This window comes from Oncorhynchus tshawytscha, linkage group LG20 (assembly GCF_018296145.1).
Source record: "Oncorhynchus tshawytscha isolate Ot180627B linkage group LG20, Otsh_v2.0, whole genome shotgun sequence".
NCBI classification, from domain to species: domain Eukaryota; kingdom Metazoa; phylum Chordata; class Actinopteri; order Salmoniformes; family Salmonidae; genus Oncorhynchus; species Oncorhynchus tshawytscha.
This window is the reverse complement of record NC_056448.1, coordinates 25,634,143-25,652,943: the sequence shown is the minus strand read 5'-3', so window position 1 is coordinate 25,652,943 and position 18,801 is coordinate 25,634,143. Positions and strand designations below refer to the sequence as shown.

Here is an 18,801-nt window from a genome sequence, read left to right as displayed (position 1 = left end):
TCTACAAATTCTATCTTTTGGGAGGTGCAGACACAGTTTTCAACCAGCGATTGAGTTGTGAAACTCTGCTGTAGAGCTCATCACTCCCCCTAACTGGGAGGGGGCCAGAGACAATTACTCGATGCCGACACATCTTTCTAGCTGATTTACACGCTGAAGCTGTGTTGCGATTGGTGACCTCTGACTGTTTCGTCCTAACGTCGTTGGTGCCGACGTGGATAACAATATATCTATACTCTCTACACTCGGCAGTTTTAGCTTTAGCCAGCACCATCTTCAGATTAGCCTTAACGTCGATAGCCCTGACCCCTGCTGGAAAAGGCATTGTTCTTCACCTAACTGTTCCTGGATGGTTGGAAGAAGTTGCTCTCGGAGGATGTGTTGCTACCATTCTTTATTCAAGGCTGTGTTCTTATGCAAAATTGTGAGTGAGCCAACTCCCTTGGCTGAGAAGGAACCCCACACATGAATGGTCTCAGGATGCTTTACTGTTGGCATGACACAGGACTGATGGTAGCGTTCACCTTGTCTTCTCCAGACAAGCTTTTTTCCAGATGCCCCAAACAATCGGAAAGGGGTTCATCAGAGAAAATGACTTTACCCCAGTCCTCAGCAGTCCAGTCCCTGTACCTTTAGCAGAATACCAGTCTGTCCCTGATGTTTTTCCTGGAGAGAAGTGGCTTCTTTGCTGCCCTTCTTAACACCAGGCCATCCTCCAAAAGTCTTTGCCTCACTGTGCGTGCAGATGCACTCACACCTGCCTGCTGCCATTCCTGAGCAAGCTCTGTACTGGTGGTGCCCCAATCCCGCAGCTGAATCAACTTTAGGAGATGGTCCTTGCGCTTGCTGGACTTTCTTGGGCGCCCTGAAGCCTTCTTCACAACAATTGAACCGCTCTCCTTGAAGTTCTTGATGATCCGATAAATGGTTGATTTAGGTGCAATCTTACTGGCAGCAATATCCTTGCCTGTGAAGCTCTTTTTGTGCAAAGCAATGATGACGGCACGTGTTTCCTTGCAGGTAACCATGGATGACAGAGGAAGAACAATGATTCCAAGCACCACCCTCCTTTTGAAGCTTCCAGTCTGTTATTCGAACTCAATCAGCATGACAGAGTGATCTCCAGCCCTGTCCTCGTCAACACACACACCAGTGTTAAAGAGAGAATCACTGACACGATGTCAGCTGGTCCTTTTGTGGCAGGGCTGAAATGCAGTGGAAATGTTTTTTAGGGGTTCAGTTCATTTGCATGGCAAGAGGGACTTTGCAATTAATTGCTATTCATCTGATCCCTCTTCATAACATTCTGGAGTTTATGCAAATTGCTATCATACAAAATGAGGCAGCAGACCTTGTGAAAATTAATATTTGCGTCATTCTCAAAACTTTTTGCCACGACTGTACACACTGAGACTGACACTGTGTACTGGCATTGTGTTGTACAGGTTTGCAGATGAGTTCAGCCTGTTGGTGCAGTTGCGAAGCCCACAGCGAGATGAACGCAGCGTGCTCACCCTGCTCAGCCATGACAGCCACATCCTGCTGCAACTACGCATCAGCGCATACACACTCACCTTCATCAGCACGCAACAGCGCCACTACGAGTGAGTCTCTTTGTCTGAGTATGTCTATCTGCCCGTCTGTGGCGATTTTGCAAATACAGTTTTTTTTTGTCTCTCGGGTTGATGCAATTTAAAAACAATAATAATAATTGGTTTTAATCTATTACCTATGTTAAGTTGTCACAAATTAACCTTAAACTTTTGTTTAAATTTTTCAAATATATGTTTTTTTGTTCATTTTCGAAAGCATTTTATTTCTGGATTTCACTGTTTTGAATTGACAAGGCAGTTGTTCCACAACCTGACTTTTGATCTACTGCTATGTATTTCAATACGAAGCATTTTGATAATTTGAAAATAGTTAATGCAGCTGTTTAAAAAAAGTAAAATAAATTAAAGTTATGTACTTTGATATGTTCACAAGCACTAAATATATATTTTGTTTCACGAAATACAGTTGTCCCACAGTTTTACGTCATCACCATCACACTGAATAAAGTGATCAATTGTAGTAATAATCAACATTTTACAAATCAATTCACACAAGAACATAACAATTTCAACAAGTAATTATATTGTTTATGGTAGGCTCAGTGCAGGTTTACAAGCACAGGAAGCAAACAGACATATGTGTTCAATAAGGAATTAAAATCATATTTTCTAAATAAATCAGGTAAACCAAATAATCCCCAAACTCATTTTGTTTGTGATTCAGTTTTAAACTAAAATGTGATGTTTTATAATGTGATGTAAACCCTTTGTGCAGAAACTGTTTTGGGACAATGGAGTAAATTCAATGTATTGTTGAATAAAATGGTCACAGCCAATACCAGTTTGGTTCCTGCTAAAATGAGGAAAGTATTTACGTTGCTAAAAGTATTTTTCAAGAAACGAAATATTTTCTCAAAATAAGACATGACAAAAGGGCCCAGTTGCAAAATCGTGTGTGTGTATATGTTGACTGAGGTTGAAACGATTCAAGGGTTGTTTTTCTAAAGCCTACTGGCAGGTTGCTTGTTCCTCTATTCTTAAGCCACAGTGGATTTTAAGCAATACATCACTGTTAGATAGACAAAGACTTGGCCAGAAGATGGACAGTCATTTTGTTGCCTTGGTTCTTGTATAGTGCATGAGATTTATAGCTGATATTTGAGGTGTGACTATATTTGAATCTCAACACTGTCTTGGAAGTGAAGCTTTTAGAGGGCAAACGTGCACCACACACTTCACATTATTGCCAAAACAGCAAATAACAGAGACATGCACTTCCTTCTCAATAATGTTTGCCATACTGTATGACATCACCCATTACATTGTTTTGACCCGATTCCCAGGTTCCCGGTCAGTGGTCTGTCTGATGGCCAGTGGCACCACGTAGCTGTGAGTGTATCATCTGTTAGGCTGGCGCTGTATGTGGACTGTGCCCTGGTGGAGAGTGTGGACTGGGTGTACCAGGGTATGGGCATCACATCTGAAGGCCTACTACTGTTGGGAGGGATCATAGAGGGCTTCGAGACACCCTTTGAGGTAAGTACTGGACTTACTGTTCCACCTCTTTATTTCCTCTCCTTTCTCTTATTTTTCCTCCTCTCCAGTTCCATTCTCTTTTCCTCTGTCGTCTCCTCCTCTCCTTTTCTCTCCTCTCCTCTTCTCTCCTCTCCTCTTCTCTCCTCTCCTCTTCTCTCCTCTCCTCTTCTCTCCTCTCCTCTGTTCTCCCCTTTTCTTCTTTCCTTTCCTTTCCTCTACTCTCTCCTCTCCTCTCCTCTTCTCTCCTCTCCTCTGTTCTCCCCTTTTCTTCTTTCCTTTCCTTTCCTCTACTCTCTCCTCTCCTCTCCTCTTCTCTCCTCTCCTCTCCTCTTCTCTCCTCTCCTCTTCTCTCCTCTCTCCTCTGTTCTCCCCTTTTCTTCTTTCCTTTCCTTTCCTCTACTCTCTCCACTCCTCCTCCCTTTTCCTGCATGTTTCCATACAAGAGGATGTATCTGCCTAAATCATCATCATCATCAACATACCAGCAACACATTATGCAACATAGGCTATACAGCTTCATCTCCTTCTGTTCAGAGTGACTCAAGAACTGAGTGCCCTTTCTGTTGAATGGTGGGTAATTTATCATAGAAGATCAGTAACGGTCTGCAGGATGTAGGCACTGTCAAATCTTGTAGCCAAAAAAACACTGTGAATAAGCACACTGTATAGGAACCCAATGGTCTGGCTATCTCCCTACCCAACCTGTAAGGGAGGTTTAGGGGGGTGAGTTGGGATGGGGGCTCCTCCCATTGCCCTGACCCCACCAACTGCCCCCATTCCCCAAGACACATGAAGACATCCCTGTGCTGTCCATAGCGGAAGCCAGCAGCCAGAGCCAGTGTTTATGAAGGATGTGTGTTAGAGCGTACAGTATGAGTGCAGAGTGCAGGGGGGGCGAGAGGAGAGCAGAATGGGACAGACAGCAGGCAGCATCTGGCTTTGTGCTCAGCTCAGTCCAGAGCCAAGATTGATTCTCCATCGCCTTCTCTCCCACAGCGACAGGTCTTTATGACAACCCCTCAGAAGATTGAGCTTCCTCTCTCTGAGGTGGTAACATTCTTCTCCCGCTAGGTTCTTCATTACTGGAACTTTAGCACCCCTTCATTTTTCACCTTAACGGTCATCCACTTCAGGACAACTAGGGGAGGAAAACACCTTGCCCTGTCTGTGTTTTATTTATTTATTGTCAGTTGATCCATTTCCTTTCTCTACAGTTACAGCACAATAAAGACTGATATAGATGAGGCCTTTGCAAATGGGTTTTCGTGAAGGTTAAGCAGGCTTTAAAACCAGTTTTAATTGGTTTGTTGTTCCTCCACAGAGGAAAGGTAGGCATTTGTGTAGACAGTTCCTTTAGCTCTGTGAATAAATATACTGAAAAATATATATAATCGCAACGTGCAACAATTTAGAAGATTTTACTTTAGAAGAGTTACAGTTCATATAAGGAAATCAGTCAATGTAAATAAATTCATAAGGCCCTAATCTATGGATTTCACATGACTGGGAATACAGATACAGTTGAAGTTGGAAATTTACATACACCTTAGCCAAATACATTTCAACTCAGTTTTTCCACAAATCCTGACATTTAATCCTAGTAAAAATTCCCAATCTTAGGTCAGTTAAGATCACCACTTTATTTTAAGAATGTGAAATGTCAGAATAATAGTAGAGAGAATTATTTATTTCATCTTTTATTTCTTTCATCACATTCCCAGTGGGTCAGCAGTTTACATACACTCAATTAGTATTTGGTAGCATTGTCTTTAAATTGTTTAACTTGGGTCAAACGTTTCGGGCAGCCTTCCATTCCTCCTGACAGAGCTGGTGTAACGGAGTCAGGTTTGTAGGCCTCCTTGCTCGCACACGCTTTTTCAGTTCTGCCCACAAATTTTCTATAGGATTGTGGTCAGGGATTTGTGATGGCCACTCCAATACCTTGACTTTGTTGTCCTTAAGGCCTTTTGCCACAACTTCGGAAGTATGCTTGGGGTCATTGACATTTGAAAGACCCATTTGCAACCAGGCTTTAACTTCCTGACTGATGTCTTGACATGTTGCTTCAATATATCCACATAATTGTTCTTCCTCATGATGTCATCTATTTTGTGAAGTGAAGTCCTACAGAAAGCACCCTCACAACATGATGCTGCCACCCCTGTTCTTCACGGTTGGGATGGTGTTCTTCAGCTTGCAAGCCTCCCCCTTTTTCCTCCAAACATAATGATGGTCATTATGGCCATACAGTTATATTTTTGTTCCATCAGACCAGAGGACATTTCTCCAAAAAGTACGATCTTTGTCGTTTTACTGTGGATATAGATACTTTTGTACCTGTGTCCTCAAGCATCTTCACAAGGTCCTTTGCTGTTGTTCTGGGATTGATTGGCATTTTTTGCACCAAAGTACATTCATCTCTAGGAGACAGAACATGTCTCCTTCCTGAGCGGAATGATGGCTGCGTGGTCCCATGGTGTTTATACTTGCGTACTATTGTTTGTACAGAGGAACATGGTACCTTCAGGCATTTGGAAATTGCTCCCAAGGATGAACCAGACTTGTTAAGGTCTGAAATGTTTGTTCCTGAGGTCTTGGCTGATTTCCTTTGATTTTCCCATGATGTCAAGCAAAGAGGCACTGAGTTTGAAGGTAGGCCTTGAAATACATCCACAGGTACACCTCCATTTGACTCAAATAATGTCAATTAGCCTATCAGAAGCTTCTAAAGCCATGACATCATTTTCTGGAATTTTCCAAGCTGTTTAAAGGCACAGTCAACTTAGTGTATGTAAACTTCTGACCCACTGAAACTGTGATACCGTGAATTATAAGTGAAATTATCTGTCTGTAAACAATTGTTGGAAAAATGACTTGTGCCATGCACAAAGTAGATGTCCTAACCGACTTCCCAAAACTATAGTTTTTTAACAAGAAATTTGTGGACTGGTTGAAAAACAAATTTTAATGACTCCAACCTAAGTGTATGTAAACTTCCGACTTCAATTGTACATCTCTTAGTCACAGATACAGTACCTTTTAAAAAAAAGTTAGGGGCGTGAAACAGAAAACCAGTCAGTATTTGGTGTGTCCACCGTTTGCCTCATGCAGCGCGACACATCTCCTTCGGTAGAGTGGATCAGGCTGTTGATTGTGGCCTGTGGAATGTTATCTCACTACTTGTCAATGGCTGTGCGAAGTTGCTGGATATTGGCGGGAACTGGAACACACTGTCATACACGTTGATCCAGAGCATCCCATGGGTGAGATGTCTGGTGAGTATTCAGACCAATGAAGAACTGGGACATTTTCAGCTTCCAGGAATTGTGTACAGATCCTTGTGACATGTGTCCGTGTATTATGCTGAAACATGAGGGGATGGCAGCAGACAGACCGACAGACCGACAGACCGACAGACAGACAGACAGACAGACAGACAGACAGACAGACAGACAGACAGACAGACAGACAGACAGACAGACAGACAGACAGACAGACAGACAGACAGACAGACAGACAGACAGACAGACAGACAGACAGACAGACAGACAGACAGACAGACAGACAGACAGACAGACAGGAATGCCCTTGAATCCACTGGCATGTCGGAAGAGAATTTAATTGATTTTAGAAGATGAGATAAGGATGGATGATGAAGGAGAAGGTTGTGATTGTGTATGAGACAGAGAGTGTTACTGTTTAGTGGATGGAAAAGTTAAACCGATAGTTCACCTAGATTCCAAAATTACTTACAAAACCACAGCAGTGGCTGCATATTACCTTGTCCATAGACTACTTACAGGACAAGGAAACCAATATATTCTGTAATTTCGGTGAACTGTCCCTTTAATCACCACGAGCTTCAGACAGAGAGCCTTAGCGAGCCCAGTGCCCTACCAGGACCCTCTCCAACATACTCAGACAGTCAGATGTATACATTTTCATTTCTACATGTATTCATTAAGCCATGCTTCATTTGGACACACGAGTGTAATCATGACACATTAGGACCAAAAAGAGAGAGGTGGGTCTCTCTCTCTTTCTCTCTCAATTTTATTTAGCTTCTAACAATTATTTAGTCCATATTTCATGCGATAAAGTTATTTGTTTAGTTTGGCACTAATTATAAGCCATATTTTATCATCATTAAAGGTTTGATGTGTAAACAGTTAAGGAATGCATGGTCTGAGTCTATAGCTAAAGCACAGATTCATTTGCATTTTACACTGTAACACGTTTTTATTCTTCAAAAAGACAAATGATGTCTGGTGCTCTTTGTCTGCGGCAAAGGGAGCGATCTTTCTGTTTACATAAAATACTTAACAGTTAATCACACACACAGGACCTCACACACACTAACACACACACTTGTAAACATAGCTTGGGGAATAGAACGCTAGCTGGTGTAGATAAATGTATGTAGAGGTCTCTAAAGTCTGTCTGTCCATCATATTTGTCTCAGTGTCTCAGAGGCCCTGACGGAGGAAGGGTCCTCTGGGGATTCTGTCTGAACATAGTGACCTCTCGTGACCTTTGGGAGTCAGGTGAGTGTGTTTGACGGCTCTGTCTCCACAGGGCCAATTCCGACAGCTGACGTTCCTGATGGGCGACACAGACGCCGGCCACCATCACTGCACTCTTCACCCTGCCCAGTGTGGGGGGGCCGGGTTCAAGTCCCCCCGCTCCCCACGTACCAACCACGCCCTAGAGGTACGCTGCAGCTCTCAACAACATTAGACTGACCCAAACTAACGTTTAGACAATGTTTAAATGACACAGAAAAACATTCAAACAATGTTATGCTGACCCAAAATAATGGTTATACAACATAAAGAGAGGGAGAGGGGGGGATGCTTAGGAAGGATTGAGGTCATGTTCTAGTGGCTTGTGCCACTGCATTGACTCTAAATGGTACAAATGATAGTCTTATGAGTACTATATACAAGTGCATAGAATGAACAGCCCTGGCACAGGGGCTCTGTGTTTATGGTCCAAGTACTGTAGTGTGCTGGAGATAAAAGGGCCAGGTGCCTGTCAGAGTGCTGTGTGCAGACCAGACACACAGACTCCAGGAGTTAAGACCCTGTCGACAGACTCCCTGTACAGTACAGCACCCTGTGATCATAGCTACCAATAGAGAATCAACAAGACTGGCACTCCTCTTGTGGTTTGATCCATTCTGGTAAATTTCATTACTCTGAGTGGTTGCTTCCCAAATCACACCCTATGGTCTCTAGTCAAAAGTAGTGCACTATAAATGCAATTTGAGCCGTAACCAGGGCTTTTTCTTGTTCATTAGTTTTGCGCTAGACTGTTTTAATTCCCTCTCTTTCCACCCAGAAGCTCCTGCTGTCCTCAAATGACCTGGTGGACCTGCTAGAGAGATCCAAGGACTCCTCTTTCTTGGATGTGCAAGTGGGGAAGACTGTGAGTATAAAGGTCTATCTGATTCAAGGGGAATCCCAAGTCTAGCTGAATGTAATTGTTCTTTATTTAACCAGGAAAAAACCCTTGGGGTAAGAAACCTCTCTTGTAAAGGGGGACGTGGCATATGCCCTTGTGCTCTGTTTCTACCTGCCATGATTTAGACAGAAACAGCCCTTTGACTGGATTCACAGATTAAGTGCTTCTCTTGAGCTTGGTTTGGCACAGGATGGACTCCTTGTTGCATTACCGTGATACGTACTGCTGGTTTAATCAAGGAAACTGACCAGCAGTATAGGCCGCAAGGTGTAGATTTAAGTGATAATGTGTGATTTAGCCCTTGGTAATTTGTCGAATAGACACCGGCTGGAATGCGCTTTTAACCAATCAGCATTCAGGATTAGACCCACCCATTGTATAATCTAGAATTGTCCCCAATTGCAGCCACAGCCAGTGACATGCAGACAACAGAGAAAGGACCGGCTCTGGTTTTTCATTAGTCCCAATATAAAACGCCACTGATCTGTTCTGTTTTGTTCCGTCATAAACAGGGAGGACTATGATTAATTAGCATTGTGGACCTGAGACCCCAAACAACCCTTTGGCTGGCCGCTCTCTCTCTCTCTGTGTGTGTGTGTGTGTGTGTGTGTGTGTGTGTGTGTGTGTGTGTGTGTGTGTGTGTGTGTGTGTGTGTGTGTGCATTTTGAGATTGTAAGCACACTTAGATCGTAATATTATGATGAATAGCAAATGCCTCAGGGGGGCAAATTAAATGTGAATATATATGGACACACAAGGAGCTCTTATCTCAATAATGAATCTTACATACACAAACCTCCTCAATTATTTTCACTTGGAGCCTGAGAATTATATCACAACTATGTGATAATATTACTTATCATGATATATATATCTTGATGCTGTTTTTGATTAAGGTGTAAAGCCTCAGTTGTGTTTAGTTTCCTATAATAAATAAACGTATTCCTGAAATAATGGTCGTATTTGGCAGCATTATAAACTGATATGGAAACACAGTCAATGTTTGTATACACAATAGTAAAAGCACGGCAAGATTTAACTCAGAATTTTGCACTATATGCAAATGTATGCATTCTTCAAATACATTTCATCTGGAAGTCTTTACACATGGATAAGGGAGTGACTGTTATCTTCCTCTCGAACAAGGTTTCCAACCTTTTTATACAATTAAAGTACAACGGATAAAAAAATATAATGACAGGCCTGATGGAAACAGAACATTTGTTGGTATACTTTCCCCAATGTCGACAAAACAAAATACGCTATACGAGGTGGGATCATTTTATTTCGGTAAAATGAATAATGCAATTTAACTGCTATTTAAAAGATATTTTTTGTGGACTACAACATCACGCACAGTATTTTATCCACAACTCAATTTGATGGAAACACATCTCTGGTGGGAAAATGCGCATATTGTTTTTATGCCGATTTTAGAATATTCCAATTGGATGGAAACCTACTTATGAGAATAAACGTTTAAAACATTTTATATCATGCCATGCCCTGTGTCCACCCACCCAGCACTAACTAATGTCAGCAGCACAGTGTTACGATACCAACTACATCCACTACAGTTCCTCTGCTCTGTTGGCTCTACTAGATGGAAAGGAACTTCTTAGGCAGTGCATGATGAAGGCTCCAGTCCTGAGACCTAAAAAAGACTGAGTCCCACTACCAACTGGCACTATTCAGTATAGTACACTAGTTTTGTCCTGAGCCTTAAGGCCACAGAGCTCTTGTCAAAAGTAGTGCACTATGTAGGGAATAGGGTGTCATTTGAGATACAGCCCACATAACCTGAATGTGTTTTTCTTTGAGGTCTGCTCTCTCTGCTCTTTGAAGCCGAGGCCTCTGTACTCTGTGATTGTTGGGGTCTGTTGTTGCTGTTCCTGATTTTGATGCATATTCCGTCTGAGACCTCAACTCCCTTGACAGGTGCTCCATGTAGTGCCATGCCACTTGAGTAGTTAATCATCAACTCCCACAATGCACCCCAAAGATATGAAACACTTCTGGATGTCAGAGTCCTTAGGTAAAGACATCATTACTAAAGTCAAAGCAATGGGTTTTAACATTAGCTGATGGTTTTGAACCTTCATAACCCAAGGTCCAGAACTCTCAACACCAGTCAGTTTTGAGAATTGGACTGCACTGAATTTCCCATTTGTGTTATTAACAACTATACTATTGTGTTAGTCCCAAACGGAGATGCTATGTCTTAATGCTCACCATTTCTGCTTGATGTTGCATGACAATGTTTGCGTGTTTGTGCGTGTAATGTGTGCTTCCAACAGCCCGGAAGCCATTTGGTTTTAGAAGTAGTTTAGATCCAACTAACACTGTGTTCCTAAGACTACATCTTTTAGAGAGAAACATGGACACGGGCCTGCGGTTCAGAAATATTCCACAATATACAGCGGCTAACAACCAAACTGTGTTTTCCCCTCCAATCTCTTGGGTAGAATTTTATAAAACGTTCTAAAGGATTTCTTTCAACTGTCAAGTTAAGGACCAAAAACAAGTGGAAAAAACATCCATCCTTAATTTGACACTTTCCATGACTGTGTAAAGTCACTGCTTTCATACTGTACAATATTCTCTTTAAAGATAAGCTTGGCAGCGTTTGCCTTTTTAAATGACTTTACCCAGCTAGCATTTTCATGACTTTGTATAGCCTATTGTTAGTTTTGATTTGGCATTGAGTGATATCTTTTTAAGCGTCATCTGAAATAGCTACTGTCAGACGTTTGTAATTCAGTTAAGGATTTTAAGCAACAAGAGAAAAGTGTTGTGATTTTATTACTGAAGCCTGGTGTGTACAGGAGTGTTTAATAGATCTATTAGAGCTGATCTTTTCTTACTCTAATCCATATAGGTCATGCACAAATAACCAACTTACAGTTGTATCACAAATCATCTAGCAACCGCACCAGGTGCCATGTTGGAAGACCAGAGTCAGGTTTCTTTGCTTCTCTGACAGTTCTTGAGTCTTATCTCCTTGGTGTTTCATGATTGTGAGTAATCTGTATATGTTTTTCCTGTTGTCTTTCCTGCCTTGTTAGAGCAGCCAAATACTGCCCTGAAATTGACCGTGGTGATGAATTAACTAGTTTTAGGCACTGTTACTATGTCGCTCAGAGTAGCCACTCAGCTATTGTTGAAAGAATTGATGCGGTGGATTTCCAACATGGCCGCCAGAAGGCGTCGTACGTCAACTGGCAGCCCTCTATATTGTACTACCACCATGGAATGTATAATGCCATTGCTAAAATGCTACTGGTCAGAGTCCTTAGAATGTAAGGTCAGTTTCCTATGCTACTGATTAAGTTGAATACAATACAGTCTGGCAGACATGAGAGAGAAAGAGTGGCCTTGGGATTATAGACACAGCATACAGGCACAGACACAGGTGTGTGAGGGAGGGTCAGTCAGTCTATTGCTCAGCACACCGCAGGGCGGACTGCCCACATAAATAAATACTACAGTTTACTAGAATACTAGAATACTATAGTACTTACTATCAAATGTTGTAGTATACTGTAGAATACTATACTCCACACTGTAGTATCCCTTGATAATGCGTAGTCCTTACTTAGGTAGTTAGGTAATAGGTAGTTTACCTACTACCTATTTTTTACTTAAAAATTGCGCTGTTGATTTGAGCTTGTAAGTAAGCATTTCACTGTATTCGGCACTCGTGACAAATAAACTTTGATTTGATATATAGAATTTTGCAGTATACTGTGGTATCCCTCAAGCATGTGTAGTCCATACTATAGCATTTTGTAGTATACTGTAGAATACTATACTACACAATGTAGTATCCCTTTATCATGTGTAGTACTTACTATAGACTTTTGTAGTATACTATAGAATACAGTGGTTCCTCAATGAAAAGTTTTGAGCTTATGCCGTAACAGTTTGTGGTGGATGGTGGTAAATTGAGTCTTTCTGTCATTGCGCCACACTATCACAAGGAGGAATTATAACGCTGATCTATCGGTAGTCTAAACTGTGGCACAATTTGGGTGATTTTTCACACCTAGCCAAGCTATTAGACTATCTTTTTGTAAATTAATGGAGGTGTGAATGTTTCAGTCCTATAGTCTCCTCTGGTACTGGAGTCCTGCATCAGGCAACAAAAACATTTGCTAGCAAGTGGTCCTGGAGTTGAGAGAGAACTTGGGTTAATACAATGGCACAATTACACTTGACATGTAGACTGACAATAATAAATAATAACATTTTTTATTTTGATTATTTAATTAACCTATATCATGTTATTTCAAGTTATCCCTTTGGAGCACATGCAAAAAGATTTTGAGTTGTTGAATGGGAGTGACAAATTGTATTACAATTGAATTTTAATGAGCTGAATGATGAGGAGGATGAAGAAGAAGAGGGTGATTGAATTTAGAACAATAGTGTAAGAATTGCTCTTCCTCTGTAGCTGTTACTTACTACAACTGTTGTTACACTATAAGGTTTTTATTCTAAGAGAAACTAAAATGTTATGTTATATTCTGTTATATTCATAAAATATATGGTTTACTGCAAGTGATGTCTGCTGAATTATAAGTTGATGACGAAGCCATAAAGCCTCAGCTACTAAACACAGATAAATAAACCCCCCCAAAAGGTTTAACATGTTTTCCAGACCAGAGCTATGTGTTTCATTTATTACATTTACCTGTGGAATGTTACCAAATAGATCTCAACAATAGAAAGAAGCATCTGGTGGCAGAGAGTCATGCGGAGAATGGAGTGAAAGTGCACCGTACTGGAAGTACTCAACAAGGCTGTGGGTCAGGTGTAAATGGTTTAGCAGGACAATAGACTCTTGCCGAGTTTAGGGACTTTACATGTATTAATGCGTGTTTGCGCAGCATTTCACTTCACCCATCTGTTTGCATAGCCCACCACATGCACTGTTTTCTAACCACCTCTGGATGGATCCATAACGAATTACTATGGGAATAAATCACTGAATGACAGAAATAGTGGAATAAAGTAGGCTAATGCAATTGATGGCATGAAATTGTTGCATACTGAAACACCCAAAGTCATCCAATTGTTATGATAGGATTTGAAGTGTGTGGTCAACTGGAGTGTGGTCAACTACTTCAGCACCGTTTCACTCTGACAGAGAGACCATCTGTAAAACATTTTGTGTTGCTTGGAAAAACTAGGTTAATTAAAAACCTTGGAATATGCACTTTCAGAAAGGGTTTAGCAATCAAAACGTCTTGCCTGCATTGACCTCTGTCGGATTTTATGGAAAAGTAAGCAAGCACCAACAAGCTTCATAAAGACACCCTCAAAGATGCCCTCTGGTGGTCAAACTAGCATCAATGGCAACAATGGCTGACGGTAAAATACTATGATGTCATGCACTCCAACATGCCATAACATTGCGCAATATCCCGCAAGCTGCTCTGCGGTATGATTCAACTTTTAAATGAGGACCCACTGTACTATACTACACACTGTAGTATCCATTGATTATGTAGTGCTTAATGTAGTATATTGTAGTACACTGTAGAATACACTACACACTGTAGTATCCCTCGAGCAGGTGTAGTACTTATATATATTTTTTGAATGCTGTAGAATATTATAGTAAATACTACAGTATTATCCGTAAAAACACTAGTGTCCTCAAAAACACAACAGTTTTTTAAAACTATACTACAGTGTTTAATTTGCATATACACCACCCATGAATGAGAAACCTACATGCCAAGTATAGACCGTATTTGGCAATAGAAAAGAGCAGAAGCTCTGAACTGTCCATTTAGACTCCTGTCCTATCTACCTACAGGTTATAGAAAAGAGCAGAAGCTCTGAACTGTCCATTTAGACTCCTGTCCTATCTACCTACAGGTTATAGAAAAGAGCAGAAGCTCTGAACTGTCCATTTAGACTCCTGTCCTATCTACCTACAGGTTATAGAAAAGAGCAGAAGCTCTGAACTGTCCATTTAGACTCCTGTCCTATCTACCTACAGGTTATAGAAAAGAGCAGAAGCTCTGAACTGTCCATTTAGACTCCTGTCCTATCTACCTACAGGTTATAGAAAAGAGCAGAAGCTCTGAACTGTCCATTTAGACTCCAGTCCTACCTACCTACAGGTTATAGAAAAGAGCAGAAGCTCTGAACTGTCCATTTAGACTCCTGTCCTATCTACCTACAGGTTATAGAAAAGAGCAGAAGCTCTGAACTGTCCATTTAGACTCCTGTCCTATCTACCTACAGGTTATAGAAAATGTGCTCTTTTAGTATTTGTCCATTAGGTTTCCTCAAGGAGAAAGACCCCACTTCTATGTCAAAGATAATAAAGCAAAAACACAATAGTAAATACTACAGTATATTACAGTGATCTCTGCAAAAACACTACAGTAAGTACTACAGTATACTACAGTCATGTCTGCAAAAACACTACAGAAAATACTACACTAATTTCCACAAAAACACTACAGTGAATATTATAGTATAGAAATATAGTAATACAATAGTATTTGTACCATAGTATACTATAGTATTTTGTGAAATGCTGGAAGCTTTCGTGAATTCTTACACGCCTAGTCAAGTTGGTTAGTTGGCCAGAGGGAGCACCTGGAAAGAGAGGTAATGTTAGGAAAGACCTACAACACAATTGTTTACAATCCTTGTGGTGACCAAACAATTGATTCCCATTCAAAATCCTATTTTCCCTAAACCTATCCCTAACCCCTAACCTAACCTTAACTCCTAATCCTAATTTTAACCCTAATCCTAGCCCTTTTCCTTGTGGGGACTGGCGAAATGTCTCCACTTGCTGAAATTTCCTTGTTTTAATATCCTTGTGAGGACTCCTAGTCCCCACAAGGATAGTAAAACCAAACACACACACACACCACACTACCTCTGGCCTAATATCTCTAATCTACATGTATACGCTATCTCTAGTTATAAGGTATCTCTAGTCACAGATCAAGCTCTGCCAGGATCAGTATGACCACCTGCCTTTCCGGATATGACGATTTGTATAGGAATAGGCATTAATGTGGAGAAAAAAAAAAGAAGAATGGTGACTGTCCATTGTTGCCTATTCATCTGTAAGACATGTACAGTACATATGCTACAGGCCAAAACTCTGCAATGCCAGCCAAGACCAACATTCTCCCATGTCATACATACCAGAGATCGCTTTCCAGGGTTTTTCATTTTTTTCCTCAATCTCATTTTCCTGATCCTGACGTTCGCCTCCAAATCATTCTTTTCCCCTGTAGTTCAGAAGGCGAGGGGATGAGGTTACAAAACACAGACAGGTTTGTGCGGTTGCCTAGCGATGGGGAGCGGCGGGGTAGGAGTGTCGACAGACAGAGCTACTTATCGTTCAGACAGAAGGCACCTTTGGTAATATTCTATTGCCAGCAGCAGTAGATGCTGGCACTAGTAGATGAGTAACCTGTGTGTCAGCGCGGTAGATCCTATTCCTGGATGGTGTGGTGCTCTGCCAACCTGACATAATAAATCAAACACACCTCAGAGCTCAGAGATGATCAGACCTGGGTCGAATTCATTAGGCACCAAACAGAAGAAAATGGATTGAAACAGGGAGGGATCTACCTGCTGTTGTCCAATATAAAAAAGCTTGTTTTCCTTTTCCGTTGCAAAACATTTTGCTACGTTTTGAACTGATGTGCACTAACGAATATGACCTTGATCTGCTGAATGTGTACAGTACAGTGTGTATCTGTTGGCTGCATTTGTTTTCCTTGTCCTCAGATGGGATGATTAAGTGGTTGTCTGCTTTTGCTTTACTACTGCATTGGAGCTGTCATGATGAAGCATATGATATAATAAGGGTAATTATCTGTACATCTCCACCCTACCTACCCTTTTCCTGGTGCTGAAAGATCAGCCAACTCTCAGACAGGGGCTGTTTGGGCTATCATGTTCAAGGATACCAGTGGCGGTTGGTGCCGTTTAAGATTAGGGAGGATTTTAAAAAAAATAATTATGTGCACGGCTTTATTTCTATTACAGCATATTGGATGACTGTCATTCATATTCCATTCACCCAGTTCAATATAACAGCGATAGGTTTAGGCTACTCAAATGTACCCTAAACCCATCATGAGGTTGGCACAACCTAGCCTACAAATGAACGTTTATAACATAGATGCAACGGTCGAGAGACAAAATAGACTAATCATTGTGTGACACACACATTCAATACCGCATTGCACACTCTTGCCTGCATCTAGCTAATCTGGGGTGTAATCATTAGTCCAAACAGTTGCAAAACAAAGTGTTCCATTTCGTTCTGTTTGCTTCCATTTAAGAAACGTTTTGCAACAGAATCGGCAGAATGAATACATCCCAGATCACCCGCACACACAATTCACTTTCATAGCAGCCGCATACAGCATTATCACTTGCTCGTTGTATAATTCCTTCTCGCATCTTCGTGCTCTTCTCCTCTCACCTTTAGCTAACTGCTAACCGCCACACAGCCTAAATTGCTGTCACCCTATGAACTTCAATGTCAGCAAACTAGAACTAATGCGTTTGTAAACACAGATTGGATTTTGGGTTTACTATCACACAATGCAGTGTACAGCAAACAGTTTACCAGTTACACTGGCAGGCCCCGGTGGCAATACATTTATAAACCCGAAAGCTTAAGTGAAAGGTAACAAACAAAACAAAAACAAAAATTGCTTTCTCTCTCTCTGCTTCTTCTCCTTAATTTTTGAAGAAATTAAAGTGTTAAAAACTGCTCAACTATTGTCTTTCTCTCTCTTTGAGTCAACTACTCTATGCAAAGGGGTGAGAACCATGAGCCTCCTAGGTTCTGAATTTAAGTCAATGTACCCAGAGGAGGACGCAAAATAGCTGTCCTCCGGCTACATCATGGTGCTACTCTAGAGGATGCTGTTGAAGCTACTGTAGACCTTCATTGCAAAACAATGTATTTTAATCAGATATTTGGTGACGTGTGTATATTTAGTATATTTTTTATCTAAAAATAAGAAAATGTTTTGTTTCAGAATTGTAATTTACTAAGTAGTATGGTCCTCCCCTTCTGCCTCTGAGGAGCCTCCACTGATGTATACACACATGAGACGCACACATACGCACACACACACACACACACACACACACATGCACACACACTGAAAGACATGTATGTATCCACACCCTTATACACGTGTGCCTGTCTACACATATGTGAGTTTTGACATTGGATAAGCACTTTACATGTTAGCACAGTAATATCCATTCTCATCATACCTGGGTTGTTATTGATGACGGTCATTGGCAATAGACCCATTTTGATTATTCTGACAGAGTTGTAATCTTTCGACACTTATAATGGAACCTCAGTAAGGATGGTTTGTGGATCATTAAATGGAAGGGGGTTAGAGAGGCTAACACAATATCTGGAAAACCTTTTTTGTTTCTCTGTGTATTCCATCTCTGATGCCCTATAGAACTCCTGTTATTGAGGAATAGATGACACAGCAGCCAGAGCAAGTCAGAGTAAACCTCCATCCAGCATCAAGAGCTCTCATATAAAGAAAGAAGGGAACACATCTTTCACTCACTCTTTCATCTTTCTTCACTCTTTCATAAAAGGATTAAACGATCCACCATCCAGGTTAAGTTTTATGGGATCCGGATGTTCCCAGAACCCTGTGTTAATTAGGAGGCTGGAGATCACACGGATGCATCCCATGGCATCATAATCCCTACTATATATAGTGCAATAAATACAACATAGGATGACATTTGGGACATACCCCATCTCTCCCTTGGGCACTATTCATTTGAGAGTTTGAAGAAGCAAGCCACAGGGCACTCACCCCCACTCATAAACTACTTTGTTTGTTGTAAAACGTCTTTAGACTTCTGAATTATATGCGCTGTTTGTTTCCTCGTCAGGAAGATTCTGTATAATGTTAATGTTTTATTTAATACTGCAGCCAAAGGTTTCAGTTGGGAAATATATACCCACTGGACATAGAAATCAAGGTCATTTCAATTAAATGAAGTGGAAACAATGTTGATTCAACTAGTGTGTGAAGCTTGTATTCAATTGCCCCTCCCTGATGCACACAAGGGAAATGTATGGCAGATTTAAGATGAAATCGTTAACCGTGGCACTTAATAGGCACTTAATGTAGTGGGTACCCTTGTGATAAACAATAGGCTAAATGCTTCTAGACTGGCTCCTTGACAGAGACAAAGGGTGTTC

At 41.1% G+C, this 18,801-nt stretch overlaps 1 protein-coding gene across 2 annotated transcripts in view; it reads left to right on the top strand.

The window, feature by feature from the left end:
• Positions 1 to 18,801, top strand: part of LOC112220331 (collagen alpha-2(I) chain-like) — a 122,322-nt gene that overhangs the window by 48,820 nt on the left and 54,701 nt on the right. The window contains exons 3-6 of one of the 2 annotated variants that reach the window (XM_024382150.2): positions 1,446 to 1,604; positions 2,897 to 3,089; positions 7,665 to 7,799; positions 8,433 to 8,516. In XM_024382150.2, the coding sequence (XP_024237918.1) occupies positions 1,446 to 1,604; positions 2,897 to 3,089; positions 7,665 to 7,799; positions 8,433 to 8,516 (571 nt within the window). Of the gene's footprint in view, positions 1 to 1,445; positions 1,605 to 2,896; positions 3,090 to 7,664; positions 7,800 to 8,429; positions 8,517 to 18,801 lie in introns of both variants that reach the window. The other variant, XM_024382149.2, reaches the window with a different exon arrangement.